The sequence below is a fragment of the Drosophila yakuba genome, chromosome 3R (genome assembly GCF_016746365.2).
Source record: "Drosophila yakuba strain Tai18E2 chromosome 3R, Prin_Dyak_Tai18E2_2.1, whole genome shotgun sequence".
Lineage (NCBI taxonomy): Eukaryota > Metazoa > Arthropoda > Insecta > Diptera > Drosophilidae > Drosophila > Drosophila yakuba.
The window spans coordinates 7,553,894-7,568,774 of record NC_052530.2 but is presented as its reverse complement, the minus strand read 5'-3'; the positions used below and the strand labels follow the sequence as shown (position 1 = coordinate 7,568,774).

The 14,881-nt window shown below is 39.3% G+C and overlaps 3 protein-coding genes across 5 annotated transcripts; all 3 read left to right on the top strand.

Moving 5' to 3' along the window:
* Window positions 1-572: 572 nt before the first annotated feature.
* LOC6535885 (protein Malvolio) lies at window positions 573-9,704 on the top strand. Of its 3 annotated transcripts, none has more exons than XM_039375120.2 (12): window positions 573-931; window positions 2,683-2,890; window positions 2,951-3,135; window positions 3,199-3,363; window positions 3,431-3,569; window positions 4,316-4,471; window positions 4,524-4,682; window positions 4,747-5,192; window positions 5,254-5,369; window positions 5,434-5,525; window positions 5,738-5,808; window positions 7,570-7,956. In XM_039375120.2, the coding sequence occupies exons 2-12, from the start codon at window positions 2,684-2,686 to the stop codon at window positions 7,655-7,657; spliced, it is 1,824 nt and encodes a 607-aa protein (XP_039231054.1). In that variant the 5' UTR covers window positions 573-931; window position 2,683; the 3' UTR covers window positions 7,658-7,956. The 3 variants fall into 3 exon arrangements, with proteins under 3 accessions (XP_039231054.1, XP_039231055.1, XP_039231056.1); XM_039375121.2 differs by lacking the exon at window positions 7,570-7,956 and adding an exon at window positions 6,126-6,521; XM_039375122.2 differs by lacking the exon at window positions 7,570-7,956 and adding an exon at window positions 8,840-9,704 and having other exon boundaries at window positions 574-931.
* Window positions 9,705-10,049: 345 nt separating this feature from the next.
* On the top strand, window positions 10,050-11,024 carry LOC6535884 (protein takeout). The gene is made up of 3 exons (XM_002096464.3): window positions 10,050-10,146; window positions 10,208-10,691; window positions 10,751-11,024. Exons 1-3 carry the CDS (start codon window positions 10,089-10,091, stop codon window positions 10,944-10,946), a joined length of 738 nt encoding a protein of 245 aa, XP_002096500.1. The 5' UTR covers window positions 10,050-10,088; the 3' UTR covers window positions 10,947-11,024.
* Window positions 11,025-12,251: 1,227 nt separating this feature from the next.
* Window positions 12,252-13,823, top strand: LOC6535883 (protein takeout). The gene is made up of 3 exons (XM_002096463.4): window positions 12,252-12,417; window positions 12,477-12,963; window positions 13,048-13,823. The coding sequence occupies exons 1-3, from the start codon at window positions 12,351-12,353 to the stop codon at window positions 13,256-13,258; spliced, it is 765 nt and encodes a 254-aa protein (XP_002096499.1). The 5' UTR covers window positions 12,252-12,350; the 3' UTR covers window positions 13,259-13,823.
* The last annotated feature ends 1,058 nt before the right edge of the window (window positions 13,824-14,881 follow it).

Sequence of the window (14,881 nt, the reverse complement as noted above, 5' to 3'; positions counted from 1 at the left end):
ATTATTGGCGACGGATCGTAATCGGAAAAAGTGTCAGACGAAATCAAAGTTTTGACTGATAAAGTTGATGTATAAATTAAACTTAGCGCAGCGGGTATTACGATAAAGTGTGCGTGTTGGCAATAACGTAGAGAATATTAACTTATGATTGTCCGTTAATGGATATGCAACTACATGGTAACATATCGCATAACCTATCTAACGGTAGCCTGTGGTGGTCGATGACGCGCAAACCGGTATTTCAAATGCACGTTTAAATCTTAGGCGGTATTCAAGATTCCGAATCTCAAGCCTTATCACAAATACTGCCTTCAAAAAAACCAATAGTCTTTCTCTCAGTCTTCTCACGCTCTCACGCTCTCTTACTCGCCGCTTATCAGCACGCGAGAGACATATTTTAAATAAATAGGGGCTACCGCAAAATGCTATAGTCACTCGATCGCGTGGGCTCAGAGTTAAAACTTCAGTTTGGCCGATAAGGTTAGTACTCGGGTCGGGTGTTGCCAGATTTTGGCAAACCAAAGAAGAGAGAGTGGCCGCATGTTGCCACATTGGGCAAAGACGAAAAGACAGTGTGCGTGTGATGGGCGAGTGAGTGTGCGTGCAAAAGAAAGCAGCTGGTGGCAGAATCTCAAATATTGTGAGAAAAATTAATAAACAAAGAGCTGCGCTCACGGCTGAGCACAAATTGCCTGCACGCTCGTCAATTGTCGTTAACTAAGTCAGCAATTGGCAGCCAAACAGTCCGCTTCATCGTAATTTCTTCGCTTCTTTTACTGCTCCCATCACTCTTGTTTCACCCGTACAACGTCACGGAATTCGTAAATTGCTTCGCGAGAAAAGCAGGAAAATGCATTTATAAGCTGCCAAAGGTGCCGAGAGTGTGATATAATAAAGGCGAGGGCTCCAATTAGTTAACCCCCATTTGCAAGTAAGCCATTAACTGTTAGGAAGTGCTGTTTAACCTGAGTTGCCCAATAATTTACATCTCCATCAGTATTTTGTGCCTTTATCCGTGTGTGTGTGTTTGTGTGTGTGAGTGCGCACGCAGGTGTGTGCTAATAACAAAAACAACGTGGTGCACTCTCCGTCTCTCCATTCTCCCCTAGCCGGTGACGAGAATGATGTAGTATAGTTCTTAACCGTAAAAACCCGTAAACAGAAAGTAATTGTTGACAAGCCTTTCACACTTTAAAACCCTTAACAATGGGTAGGTTTGCAGACGCAATTTACTTATTTTATTGCCTGCGAAAACTCACATTGAAAAAACTATTTTAGGAAGCGGAAAGCGTATAATTACTGTTTTTGATATTTTAAACAAACGCATTAACAATGTGTGCTGATAAGTATTGCTCTTCTATTTTCAAATTACTGTTATCTGGATTTAGAAATTTTTTGTTGTGTAGTGTTTGGTTTCGCCTGCTTCAATATACAATATAAATTGTTTATTCCCGCTGACTGCGCAAAATGGTACGCAGTTTAAAATATATATGTATTCTTTTAATAAAAACATGCTTTCTTTGTGTCACTTAAATTGGACACAGCGGAAATTAGCCCGAAATTGTCGGTTTTTTGGTTTATCAATTATTATAATTTCCACTGTCCATTTGGTCACTAAAATAGCAGAGTAACACGTACATGTCTGTAGCTGATTATACGGTTATCGGCTAAAATTCCGCTTTTGGGGGCGTGGGTATTGCCGTACAACTGGGTAAACAGAGCAGACTGTAACACAAAAAATGTATTCCAATGAACTAGACACCTTCCGTCGACTCGTTACACATTCGATTCGTTTAAGCCACTGCACCGCGATTAGAGATCCATTAATGCTGATATGAACATACATACATATGTATGTAGCATCAGTGGGGCAGCCGCGTTTGTCAAGGTGAGCCACTTGGCTCACATCCAACGTGTTGTTTTGAAGAGCAGCCAAGACTGCTCAGGCATCTCCCATTTGAAATGCACTTGTAATCACTTTTACCAAATAAACAGTCCGAAATTTCACATCGATACACTGGTCCCTGGTCACTGGTCGGGTCAATGGTCTCGTGATTATGTTCAAGTAGTCTTGTTTTCGACCAGCCACATGTAGATATCTAAACGACTGCATGTGCGATCCTATGAATACGTAAGCATGAATATCTTGGTAAATTGGGAGATTCATTTCAATTACTGGACTTTATGAATCATCAGGCTCATTTTATTTCCTTATGTGCCCCCATACCCAAAAAGAACATAGTGCGGATTTCAGTGATATTATGGATGCGTTATCAGTTCCCCCGGTCTAAAGCCTCTCAAACTATTTATTTATTGTTTTCTTGTTTTGCCACGCACGTTCCGGGAAAAATAAAACGTGTTACTTGACTTTGCTCTTGATTATGGTGAAATTCCCCAAATAAAACTCTATTAGGTACATACATATATGGTGCAAAAACCTTTATAATAGTACACAATTCGTTTGTTTATTGTGTGCATTATGATAATGCTAATTGAGCTAGAATCACACACAGATGCTCAATTAAATGGAAATTGTGAGATTTAAGCCGATGCCAGGTGAAACAATCACACAACAAATACAGATTAGAGTAGTCGTCGATGGGCAGTGGACAGGAATATATGTACATATATATATACTCGAAAGTCCGGTCTAACTCTAACCTCCAAGCCTCTTCTATGCAGCATGTCTTCGAATGAGGCCTACCACGAGCCGGGTGCCGGTGGAGATGGATCGGGGGGATCGTCTGGCGCATCCGCCGGAGGTAGTCAGCGGAGCAACCAGCTGCACCACCAGCAGATACTGAACGAGACGACCTACCTGAAACCCGCCGCCAAGCAGGCCTACTTCAGCGATGAGAAGGTCCTCATACCTGACGATGATAGCACAAACGTAAGTCCCGCTTGAATAGCCAATTTAGTCAAACATTATCTAATATCTGGTGATCTGCAGGTGGGTTTCAGCTTTCGCAAGCTGTGGGCCTTCACCGGACCCGGTTTTCTTATGTCCATTGCATATCTGGATCCCGGTAACATCGAATCCGATATGCAGTCTGGTGCGGCGGCCAAGTACAAGATCTTGTGGGTCTTGCTATGGGCCACAGTCCTAGGTCTGCTCATGCAACGCTTGGCTGCAAGGTAATTGGGTCTCAGCAACTAGCAAAAAAATTATATTATAAGCGTTTAATATCTTCCCGGCAGACTGGGCGTGGTCACAGGCCTGCATCTGGCCGAGATGTGCTACAGACAGTACAAGCGTCTGCCACGTTGGATACTCTGGATCATGATAGAGATAGCCATTATAGGATCCGACATGCAGGAGGTCATTGGCACGGCCATTGCCATATACCTGCTGTCCAACAAAGTGTAAGCAAATCTAATGCGCTGAATGTCGGAATATCCATTACTCATCCGGTGAATTCCCCCTTTGCAGGGTGCCTTTGTGGGGCGGAGTGTTGATCACCATTGTTGACACGTTCACGTTCCTCTTTCTGGACAAGTACGGACTACGCAAGCTGGAGTTCCTATTCGGCACCCTCATCACAATTATGGCAGTCTCATTTGGCTATGAGGTAAGTTTAAATAAAATACAAAAATACAAGCCAAAATTAAAAAAAATAGAAACTATTAAGAGTACTTCCTAAAATCGACGAGAAATTCCCCTTGCTAATAGACAATAAAGTAGTCAAGAGAATAAATTACCAGACGTGAGTGCAAATACAATTTGTTTAAACAATTGCGACGACCGCAATGGCAAAGAATTTGCTTTTTTAAGTTAAATTTTAAGACCTTTATTAGTACTTCTTCATTTGACTTAATAATTAATCGATAAAGTTTGCCTTTAGCTAGCCCCATATTCTTACTCCTAAATTTACGACAACGTCATGTTAACGGGCCAGATAATAAACAATTGTACTTGAGCTTTTCGCCTCAGACGGAGACCCAGATGATTAGATAAGCTGCACTTGCTCAATTCAAGGGGTTCTGGGCGGGGTGGCTGGGGACTTCATCTTTCGTTTGGCAGGCACATGATGCTGCCGGATGTGACAAACAATTCCAGATGGGATATGTGGCCTGGAATGTCAGGCCTTTTCACTTTGATTATACAATCCAGAATTATACATATACCGATTGGGGTTTTTGGAGATAATAACAATCGAAAAAGTGTGGGTGCGTTGTGGGGATTTGTTTTTTGCGAGTAACATGTAGTTTGTTATTCCCAAGAAAATAAACCAGGGGAAATTAGTTTTGTCCCCATAATAAATTTTAATGTGGTTGTTTGTTTTGTCTTGTTTAATTTATTTCCCATATATTTCAGTACATTGTGTCAGCGCCTAATCAAGGTGAAGTTCTCGAGGGAATGTTTGTGCCTTGGTGCTCCAACTGCAATTCAAATGTGTTGCTGCAAGCCGTGGGTGTCGTGGGTGCTGTTATTATGCCACACAATCTCTACCTGCATTCCGCCTTGGTTAAGGTATAAAAAATAAGTTTTTTGTGACTTCGTAATTACAATTCTTTCTTAACAGTCCCGCGATATTGACCGCCGCCAGACGAAGAAAGTTAGCGAGGCGAATTTTTACTTCTTTATCGAGGCTTCGGTAGCTTTGTTTGTGTCCTTCATCATCAATCTGTTTGTGGTGGCTGTATTTGCCCATGGCATGTATGGCAAAACTAATAACGACGTTGTAAGTAGTCTTTCGAAATACAATTTATGTCTAAACTGATAGCTAACTCCTTGTGGCCCAATAGATTAACGAATGTAAGGACAAGTCAATGTACGAGGACGCCAAAATGTCTTTTGTGGACAGTGTGAATGGAACCGCGATCATCGATGCGGATCTATACAAGGGTGGTCTTTTCCTTGGCTGCACCTTTGGAGCTGTGGCCATGTACATTTGGGGTGTGGGCATTCTAGCTGCTGGACAGAGCTCCACAATGACGGGCACCTATGCGGGTCAGTTCTCAATGGAAGGCTTCTTGAATCTGCAGTGGCCGCGCTGGTGCCGCGTGCTGGTCACGCGCTGCATTGCCATTATTCCCACCTTCTGCCTGGCCATGTTCAGCAAGATGGAAGACTTGACTAGCATGAACGACATCCTGAATGCGGTGATGTCGCTCCAGCTGCCATTCGCTGCCATACCCACCATCGCCTTCACCTCGTGCGCCGCCATAATGGGCGAGTTCGTCAATGGACTGTAAGTGATGCAAACACTTTTAATTGCTTATCGGGCATTCCTTAACTTTGTGTGTTCACAGGGGCAACAAAATCGTATCCATACTGCTCACTATTGTTGTGATTGGCGTTAATTTGTACTTTGTGGTGGTGCAAGTAGAGAGCATGGAAATAAAAGGCGGCTTGCTGGCCCTAGTCTGTGAGTAGTCAATTGCTACAATTTAAACCGAATCTAATGTATTTGTTCCTCTTACTAATTGCAGGCATTTTTGCCATTCTGTATATACTTTTCAACCTCTACCTTGTGATACACATGGCTGCCTGCATGGGCAATCAGCGTTTGATGAACAGCCGGGTAAGTACTTGGGCGCAACTAGTGGACTTATCAAGCGGACTTAGAGAATCACAAATTAGGCGAACTTTTTGACACATTTTAAAGCATCACAGATACCGCCATTAACGGACTGACTTTATCAAATTACGTGACTGACCACATATGGTTCTTGGGGGCTTTGAGAGCTTATGCCTACTTCATCAACTGGTACTCAAGGTATTCTCTGCTTACAGTGGGTGCAGCGTTTCGTGTTGCCAAGCCAGAACAGCTTTTCGATAAAGAATGCCAACTCGACGTATGCCAGGTATGTTCCCGACTATTGACTCACCCAACCACATAACCATCCAAAACACACTCGAATGCACAAACTCTCTCGATCTGCATCTTTTTCCTTAATAGCTATTTCTTCTAACCCTTAGCTTGTGATTTGATTTTTACCTTTTCTGTTTTCAACTTAATATTGGCATAACATCCTCTTTATTTATTACTATCTTATCTCATCTGTACTGACCTTCTATCTCTGCCTCTACTAATCTACATTTGGTTACGATCTCTGAAATGAAACTAAACTTAACCCACAACCCGTATCTTGCTGTGCTCTCTTCTTTCGATTCTTCACAGTGATGTAACCTTAGTTGTAGGCGATTCAGCTACTAACACGGTGAAAGGTCTTGATACCGTCTCGGAGAAAGTGCCTAACTGAATCATCCCGGTGACTCAATCAGGCCAAACTCCCCCACACACCCTTGTGATATTAACACTAAATCACACGCTTAACACTACTAACACGTACCTAGCAGGGCTCTACGCAACCCTTAGCATTTGTAAGGCATGTCTTTAGGGGAACTACAATTGTACATAAAAAGCATTTACCCATCAACGTTGGGGTCCTATAGATAGTAAGCTGGACTGTGGTAAGTCTTCGATGATTGCTTTATCGAGCAACGGGTATTATGTACTTATAAGGCTTTGGCACTTAGCATGTTAAATAAAGTTACTTTTATCACTAAGTATTAATCGAGAAGTCTTTCAATTTATTGGTAATTGGTATTTGGCCATAAGTGCGAAAATTAGCCATTTAATGATTGCAATTTGATGGCTCATACATATGTATGTATTCACACGGAATTAGAACGAAATAAGAGAACAATTAGGCATATTTTATTTTCTTAAGTGAAAGATATATCTTAGATTATTTTAAGTATATTTTGGGTAATGGGCATAAAGCACATGGGACGTGGCTCATTCATCATCCTAATACCACTAAAATAACTAGAAATCAAAATAAATGTGGGTAATTTCCAAATAATTTTGACTCACAACATATTTTCTTTATTATATGTACTTGGAAACCCTGCTCTTTCTGTTTGTGTCTGTGTTTCACCACTGTCCCTCTCACTATCCGTACTATTTTATACACCATACACGCTACTCTTATACTCGGTGTGTCGGTGTGTCTGCAACACGACTGGATTGATTGATGTTTTCCGTTTCCCATTCATTTGTGGTTAATTGAAATGTGCGAAACAAATGTACAAAACAACAACTAAAACAAAATCCACGAACTATTTCCAATTGACAACCACAAAAACAAATTTAAACACGAACCCACTCTAAACACGCATACATGCAACGACCACAACAATGTATTTTATTTTTGTGAGCAAATGGATTTTTTGGCATTGATACAAACAAATTGAAATTACTTTTCTAAACTTTTGATTGAATTTCTGAAAATTGATTCTCGAAGAATTGCGCATAATATGCAAAATTTTAATGCAACATAAGCCAAGGCAAACCCAAATCGAAGCTATTGAACTGGCTAAATTATAATTGACCAATTGTAGAACGCGTGCCATGACCGTTGAAACAATCTAGAGGGTACCCGAATAAAAATCCATTTTTGCTCACTTGACTTTAAAAATATCATGGGCAGAATGCGCGGCGCCCCAAAATGTGCTGGTGAAAACTGATTTTATCTCTTTGCCCGGTGACCCATCAACGTGTACTACTACTACTACTACCACTTCGAATCTGGATCGGATCCTGGTTATAATGTATATAGCGAGCTGACGCTTAACGATAATGGAGCCGCAAGAAACTCCATTCAGAATCCAAACCAGAATCTCACCCAACGAAACCAACTAAGATAGTTTTAAGTGTAATTTCCTCAGCTTTCCAAAGCCGATTGTAACATTTAAAACTTGCTCCCAAGTACTTTATGCAAATGTTGTTGAAAATGTATGGTCTAAGATTGTGCGCTTTAAGTATTTTTCCTTTATATGATCTGTCTAGCTTATTTATTGAACGAATTGTATGTACGTACTACCTTTCTTGTACACATTTTGTTAATATTCGAAGCGTTGTATAAACCATTGTTTACTTTTTAGAACTCGTATGTACAGTAGTAGACATAATTTATTAACTCTAGAAATAAATGAATTTCATAAAATTTTCCAGTATCTTCTTCGGACAATAAAAATACCAATTTCAATGTTGTGTTCTCTGGTGGTTTTTACTTTTTACTTCGTGTGTTTGTTTACGTGTGAATTAAAATGTGTTATTGAATTTCACGATGCGTTTATATCTATTTGTTTTGGCTAACTTTGTATGTGACTCAAATTGAGTTTTAGCTTACTTTAAATCATGTATTTTTCATGTTTTGGTATTTACTAAGCTGTAGAAAAGGGTTTTATATGTGGATTTTGAAATCAGTGTCGTTATATCGAACTAACTTAAAATTTATGGTTAATGTAGGTATTGGTTTTTCAAAATCTTCAGTATTACAGTTTTGAGAGTCAACAAATTCTCTACCATCATGATGTCTCGTTCATTTTTATGCACAAGATATAATGTTTTTTTCGGCACAGAGCCGTGCTCTTGTATCAAAATTTACATGCAAATATAAATTGGCTATTAAACCAGTACGCCATTAGGGAACATGTTTTTAAATTCGTAATTTAAGAAAAGGTAATATGTATGTAATACACAAGAAAAGAAAAAAAATAAACATATATGTATGTTAATTAATAAAAATAATAAAATACAAAACAATAATGAAATTTATATCAAGGGTACTACTTTAATAAAATAGAAATGTTTGTTTTCGACTCTTTGAATTTGAAGTAGCTTTTTATGTCGACCCTCTCAATCCAAGAGAGCCTCTGGAAATTTGTACATACATACATACATGTTTTCTTCTGTAACTTAATCACACTTAAAGTTTGCATTGCCGAGAGATTCGCACCCAAACTCATCGGACATACTCCCTACATCAACTATCAACCATCAATCATCATTCATTTATAACAAATTTTTTGCGACTTTCCTTGCAGGATTGCCACGAGTTCGGACCAAGAGCCGGAGGGCTTGGCCGGTGAGGATGCGTAGCCATTACTGTGCTGCACTGATTCTGATGGCAGTGAGGAGGTTTGTTTCACCAACAGCAACAACAACGAGCTCGGCTGCCCCAGCAGCAATCTGAACGGAACTGGGGGTCAGCACGTCGTCCTCAGCTAGCGGTGGCGTTCGAATAGGTTCCCTGAAAGCCGCCGCCTTAACAAACCACTCGACAACGGACACAATGTGGCAGAGTTCTCCGGGGACAGGTTAAAATCCGTTTCGACCTGGCTGGCGGGGATTGGGTTGGCGTCCGCTGTTGCTTCGGGTATACTTATTTAATAGGTTCTCTGAGAGGACCTGGGATCAGTGTAAAACAATAACTAAATTCTAATGGAAAAGCGTACCAAAAATGGTTCACGAACTGAACTTACTGAGAAGCGCAGAGAGACAAAATAGAAAATCAATGGGATCCTCTAAATTATCAATAATCGAAGGCACTTCTAATTAAAGCAAATAGTTGAAAAGTCTAATAATAAGGCTGTGAAATTAACTGAGTGTAAATCGAACCACATCAATTGTCTAATCTTATTTAAATTTGTCTGTACAATGATATAATAGTGTATTTCTGTATTGAACGTATGTGAGTAATTATTTATCAAATGTTTTAAAAATGAAACTTTGTACTTTGTATTTATTTTGTACTGTTTAACCTAAGAACTCCGTCTTTAAATCTGCACTTTTTAACGAAAACTAAAGGTCCAGAGGAGTCCACCATCTCCTAGATAGTTGCATAAAATATTTTAAAAATTGTTGTGTACAAAAATCGGTATAAATAAAGATTTGTATTATATTAAGAAACACCAGCCATATTGCTCTTTGTTTCGAAAAACACTGAAAGATATTATACGGACTAACGTGAGAGTCTGCAGTTATAGAAGCCCATCAGGTATACGCTCTTATGTTTTGTTGTAATTAAAATCAGTGGAACGACCGATTAAGTGACTGAAAGTGCAAATGACTGCCTTAAATGCTTAATGAGGTAATGGGATCGCTCAATCTACAAAGGGTTAGGAATCAGGTGTGGGCGTGGGCGACGGGTATCTAATATATCCATTCATCGAAGTGATTATTGACTGATTTGCATTTGCATGTAACCGGCAATTGTTAGCCGATGTTTAATGGCCTATAAAAGCGAATAGTTAGTCGCAAGCCACTCATTAATTACCATTAAGCCAATTCGAAATGAGGCTAATCGTGATTGTTTGCTGTCTGTGGAGCGCTTCAAGTTTGGGACAGCTGCGTAAGTGGATGGGTATACCTAGGATACGTAAATGGACTGTAGGAAATTGAACAACTTCTAGCTTCTGATATCGAGAAATGCAAGGCTGGCGATTCCATTTGCGTAGCCGAAACAGTGACCAGGATTCTGCGCTTGTATCCCAATGGTCTGCCCTCCATTGGCTTGGATGCTCTGGATTCCATTGGGTTCGAGAATGTAGTCGTCAGTCGGATGGAACCAGATGGACCGTCTACCTTAGATTTGAGATTCCATAACCTCACCGTAAAAGGATTTGCGGACTCAACAGTAACGGAGGCAAAGGGATTCGCAGCGGATCTGCCGCGGGTCCTGGAGTTGAGTGGCTGGATTCCATTGCTGAAACTCGATGGGTATTACGAGATGCGTGGCAGTTTGCTGACGATGCCCATTCATGGAAAAGGTCAAGCCCATGTGGAAATCAAGGAATGCCGCGTTCGCTGCAAGGTGCGGGTTTTAGAGGATCTCCGAGGCGATGGAAAGCAATATGCTGGGATAGCCAAGGTCAAGTGCTTGCTGGATGTGCAGGGGTAATGTCTCAGTTCAAGCAGATTTCCAAATGATTTCTAACATAAAGTCTTCTTGCCAGCATGCATATGAACTTCGACAATCTTTTCAATAACCCAGAAATGAGCGAAGCCATGAACGTTGTGGCTAACACTAAGTGGTTGGAAATTTGGCATACTCTTCGCAGGGGTATCACCTCTGCAGTGGATCAATTGGTAGAGTCTATTCTCAAGCGAGTAGCTAACAAGTTACCATATGAAGATTTCTATAGGGATTAGAAATACAATATTATATTTAGACCTTGAATTATTGTGCAAATTTTATTACATTCATAAATAATTGGTTCAACACTTAAATTGCTTATTACCGTTTTTCAAATGTGTATGGCTGAACTTAGTTTTCTTCAATTAATGAAAAGCCGCCAAGGTAAAAAAAAATGCCTCTATTGGAACTCAATTAAAAGGGGGATCGTGATCTACCCTTTCGGCATAATTGGATTCAAAGTGACCAGTGACCTTGGCACTTGTTAGTGGAGATTCATGGTACTCGGCTTGTGGTCATCGCTGAGGCTTTATTTTATAAACAAATTTCTTACAATAAAAAAAGTAAATACTCTGGTTCTACTGGTTCAACGATAAAACATATGCCAAGACATCCAAAGTAGTCTTAATTTGCATTTGGATCGGTGCTATTTGATTTGCTTATAGGATTGTACATACTTTATTTTCAGTTGGATTTAGGAGCTTAAATACCTCTTTGTGGGAAACACAGACCTTACTGTGATCGCTGACAAATAGATGATCGGAACTGGACGGATTTTTGGGTGGCTATTGAACTGGAACTTGTAAAAAAAGTGCATCGAATCATAATAGAAACATTCACAAAATGTGCGCTTTATATTTTTTTTTCTAGCTTTCGTCTTTTTAGCTTTTATAGTTTTCGAGATCTCGACGTTTATACGGACGGACAGACGGAACGACAGAAGGACAGACGGACGGACGTGCCCACATCAACTAGGCTAGTGATTCTGGTTTAGAATAAATACAAAACTTAGCTTTTTCAACTTAGGCTTTCTTATTTTGCACAGTTTCTCTGTGGAAAACACTGATCTCTTCCTGATTGTGAATGATTGGATGAACATGAATGCAAACCAGTATTGGGTCGGTCTCTGTGTCGGAAATCCTTCGTCTTTATGTAAATAAAAAACTAATCAAATATTCGTAGTACCGTATAAAGATATGTTTCCTTAAGTCTATTATATCAGATCTGTGTTAGTGGATAGAAAATCTCGACCAGTTGTGGTAAAAGCTTAGATATCGGAAGCTTTTTAGCTTAGATCTCATTTTAAGGGGAGAATTAGCACGGCAGTGCTAATTAAAGCAGTCAGTTATTTTATTCCAGCTCTGAGAATTTTTTGCCTTCTACTTTAATATAAAATAAACTGTGCTGTTATCTGAGCACATTACAAATAAGTGCTTTTTTCAGTAAGTGTATAGCACATACATAGGCTGTTGGGTAACACGTTATGATAATGGGCGCTGCTTAGATTTCCTTATAAATGTTCCGCCATTACAACAAATCGGTTTTGATCACCAAGCAGTTGTCATCGGCTGTGCAAGTGCATCGGTCTACTGCGAGCTCAAGCGTTACCTGTGGAGGATTGGCATTGAATCCGCTGTCAGATGCATTTCCTGGCCTACGTGGTTATAACGATTCAGCTGTTCGTTGGACTGCAGTGCCAGAAGTTGCGTGGGTGCTTTAATGAACTATCCCCAATAGAACCGACTAAAAAAGACCTTCTTTCACAGCTGCCAAGGTGAGAAAATGCCACTTCGGTGACGGAAAGTGCCTGGTGGAGTCGGCTAATGCACTGTTGAGAGATTTCCCAAAAGGCATTCCGGAGGTCAATCTGAATCCCTTCAATGTGCTGCCCGTGCGAAACTGGTTGCTGGTCAACGATACCCAGGTGGGCGGTGCTTGGTACTACTTCAACTTGATCAACCAGATTAACTACGGCTTTGAGAACACCACCATCACGGAGATCAGAGGATTCGACAAGGATCCCACCGCGACCAAAATTGAAATTCACGGAAAGATTCCCCGGCTGGTTTACAAGGGCGACTATGTGGCCAAGGGTAGGATGCTCTGGTTCGTCGATATACACTCCCAGGGAACATCGGAGTCGGATTTTCTCAATTTCCGATTTGTTCTTTCGCTAAAAGTGCGTGTCGAGTACAGAAACAACAAGCGATATTTGAAGATCTACGAGCTAGTTCCTAATATAAGGTTGGACCGGTGAGTTCATTTGCCATTTCTATTACATGTACATATATCAATTATCATTCATATTGTGTTTCCCATTTTATTACTTTTCAATAGCTGGATTATGTGGCTAGACAACTTCTTTCCCGACAATGAAGACCTGACCATAGCCGTTAACAATCTGTTCAATCGGAATTGGGTGGAGTTCTGGAACGAACTGGAGCCGGGTATTCTGCGTCTGTTCGAAACCGTCTTTCTAAGTCTATTTGAGAATTTATTCGAAAACGTACCCTACGATGATCTGTTCCTATCCAATGAAGACTCATAGTAATCATAAGTTTAGAACTGTATTCTTAAACGTAGCATAATTTCTAGTTTTAGTAAAGTAGGTTAACGAATTTGCCCGAATATATTTGTAAATGTTTTGCTAAGCTTACCTTATTATACTGGTATTAAACCCTGTATGTAAGAGTTTGAGGGGAAAAATGTATATAATATGAAAACTGGTTCTCGATTTATGCGCATTTTCTTTGTTGACCTTTGAAAATTGCAATGGAAATATAAGCGTCATACTTGTTATGAATTGAAAGTTTATTAGCCAATTGACTACTAATGGCAATACAAGCTAGGAAACAGTGCAATACATGATATTAGATTTTATTGAAGATTGAAACAAAAATGTTTTAAATAAAATACATTTGGCTTTAAAATGACTCTAAAATAAATTCATATTAAAATATTGTATTATTATATCACATTGTAATTTTATACCTTTATTTCGTAATCGCTTTATTGCATAATTAATTGTATTTTTATTGTAGATTTAAAAATGTCTGAACTTTGAATTGCTAAATTAATGAATAAAGCTTTCAACCGGTTGTAGTTTTTAAAAATAAGTTGCAATAATCACTTTGTTGGTTCTGCAGATCGATGGAACGCAATTTTTATACCCGTTACTCGTAGAGTAAAAGGGTATACTAGATTCGCACCTCGCACCCCGCACCACTCACTGTCAGTGTGGAAATTGCACTTCCCCTACCAGCGTAACGGGTATCAGATAGTCGGGGAACTCGACTAAAGCGTACTCTCTTGTTTTTCCTTAAATGTAACAGTTTATTATTAATCTGGAACCGTGCGATCTTTAAATGCTATGGAAAATAATAAAAAAGACCGCATAATTGTCGTTTTTATGTATTTCAGGGTATACTGATTACAGCTAGAATTATGCATCGAAGGGAAGAAGATATTTTTGACCATTATAAAGTTAAATATTTTAGATTAGTTTCAACATCACAATCAATATAACTATTTCCATCTGTCCGTCCCCCCGTCCGTTCATTACTATGCAAAGTAGTCTCCCAGTTTCCAAAAGTGAGAGGAAAGTGAGTTTGAATGGGTTGATAATACCACTATATAATATATAAAATAATCGAATGTTTAAAAAAGATAATATTTAATAGGGTTTTTCAATTCGGCTTAAGAGAGTATTTATAAATTATTTAATATCGCTTATATTTTCTACAAATATTTATATCATGTATGCCATAGGAGCGAATTCGGTTGTGCAGTCCGTCTCAATAATTCAGAATATGAGCCGGTTGATGTGGATAAAATAACGAGCTGATACTTTAATAGAATACTTTTCAAACCTTCTAAAAATTCTTCAGTCAGAAAGAAATAAAGAGCGTTCAGATTGTCTAAAGGTTTAAATTAGATTACTAACAAAGATCGTCCTAGAACATTTTGCTGTTCAGAAGACCCAATTGGTATATTTAAAAATGATATTAAAGTTACTAAGTGCAACTGGATTGCAATTGTACAAATCATCATCGTTACAAATAAAATTGATTTTCATTGAATATTTGAAATATCTCAAGTTGAAAATGCAAATAGGACAAGTTGAGCTTTCGAGCAAACCGGTTGCACTAAGCGCACAACTAAGTTTTAGTTA

Excerpts from the sequence above, each read along its gene's own strand:
- LOC6535884 (XM_002096464.3), top strand. The coding sequence starts at position 10,089 with ATGAGGCTAATCGTGATTGTTTGCTGTCTGTGGAGCGCTTCAAGTTTG. Across the intron at positions 10,147-10,207 it reads TTCAAGTTTGGGACAGCTGC|CTTCTGATATCGAGAAATGC; the intron begins GTAAGTGGATGG and ends AACAACTTCTAG. Across the intron at positions 10,692-10,750 it reads TGCTTGCTGGATGTGCAGGG|CATGCATATGAACTTCGACA; the intron begins GTAATGTCTCAG and ends TCTTCTTGCCAG.
- LOC6535883 (XM_002096463.4), top strand. The coding sequence starts at position 12,351 with ATGCATTTCCTGGCCTACGTGGTTATAACGATTCAGCTGTTCGTTGGA. Across the intron at positions 12,418-12,476 it reads ACTGCAGTGCCAGAAGTTGC|CTGCCAAGGTGAGAAAATGC; the intron begins GTGGGTGCTTTA and ends CTTCTTTCACAG. Across the intron at positions 12,964-13,047 it reads CCTAATATAAGGTTGGACCG|CTGGATTATGTGGCTAGACA; the intron begins GTGAGTTCATTT and ends ACTTTTCAATAG.
- LOC6535885 (XM_039375120.2), top strand. The coding sequence starts at position 2,684 with ATGTCTTCGAATGAGGCCTACCACGAGCCGGGTGCCGGTGGAGATGGA. Across the intron at positions 3,136-3,198 it reads ATGCAACGCTTGGCTGCAAG|ACTGGGCGTGGTCACAGGCC; the intron begins GTAATTGGGTCT and ends TCTTCCCGGCAG. Across the intron at positions 5,526-5,737 it reads AGCGTTTGATGAACAGCCGG|TGGGTGCAGCGTTTCGTGTT; the intron begins GTAAGTACTTGG and ends CTCTGCTTACAG.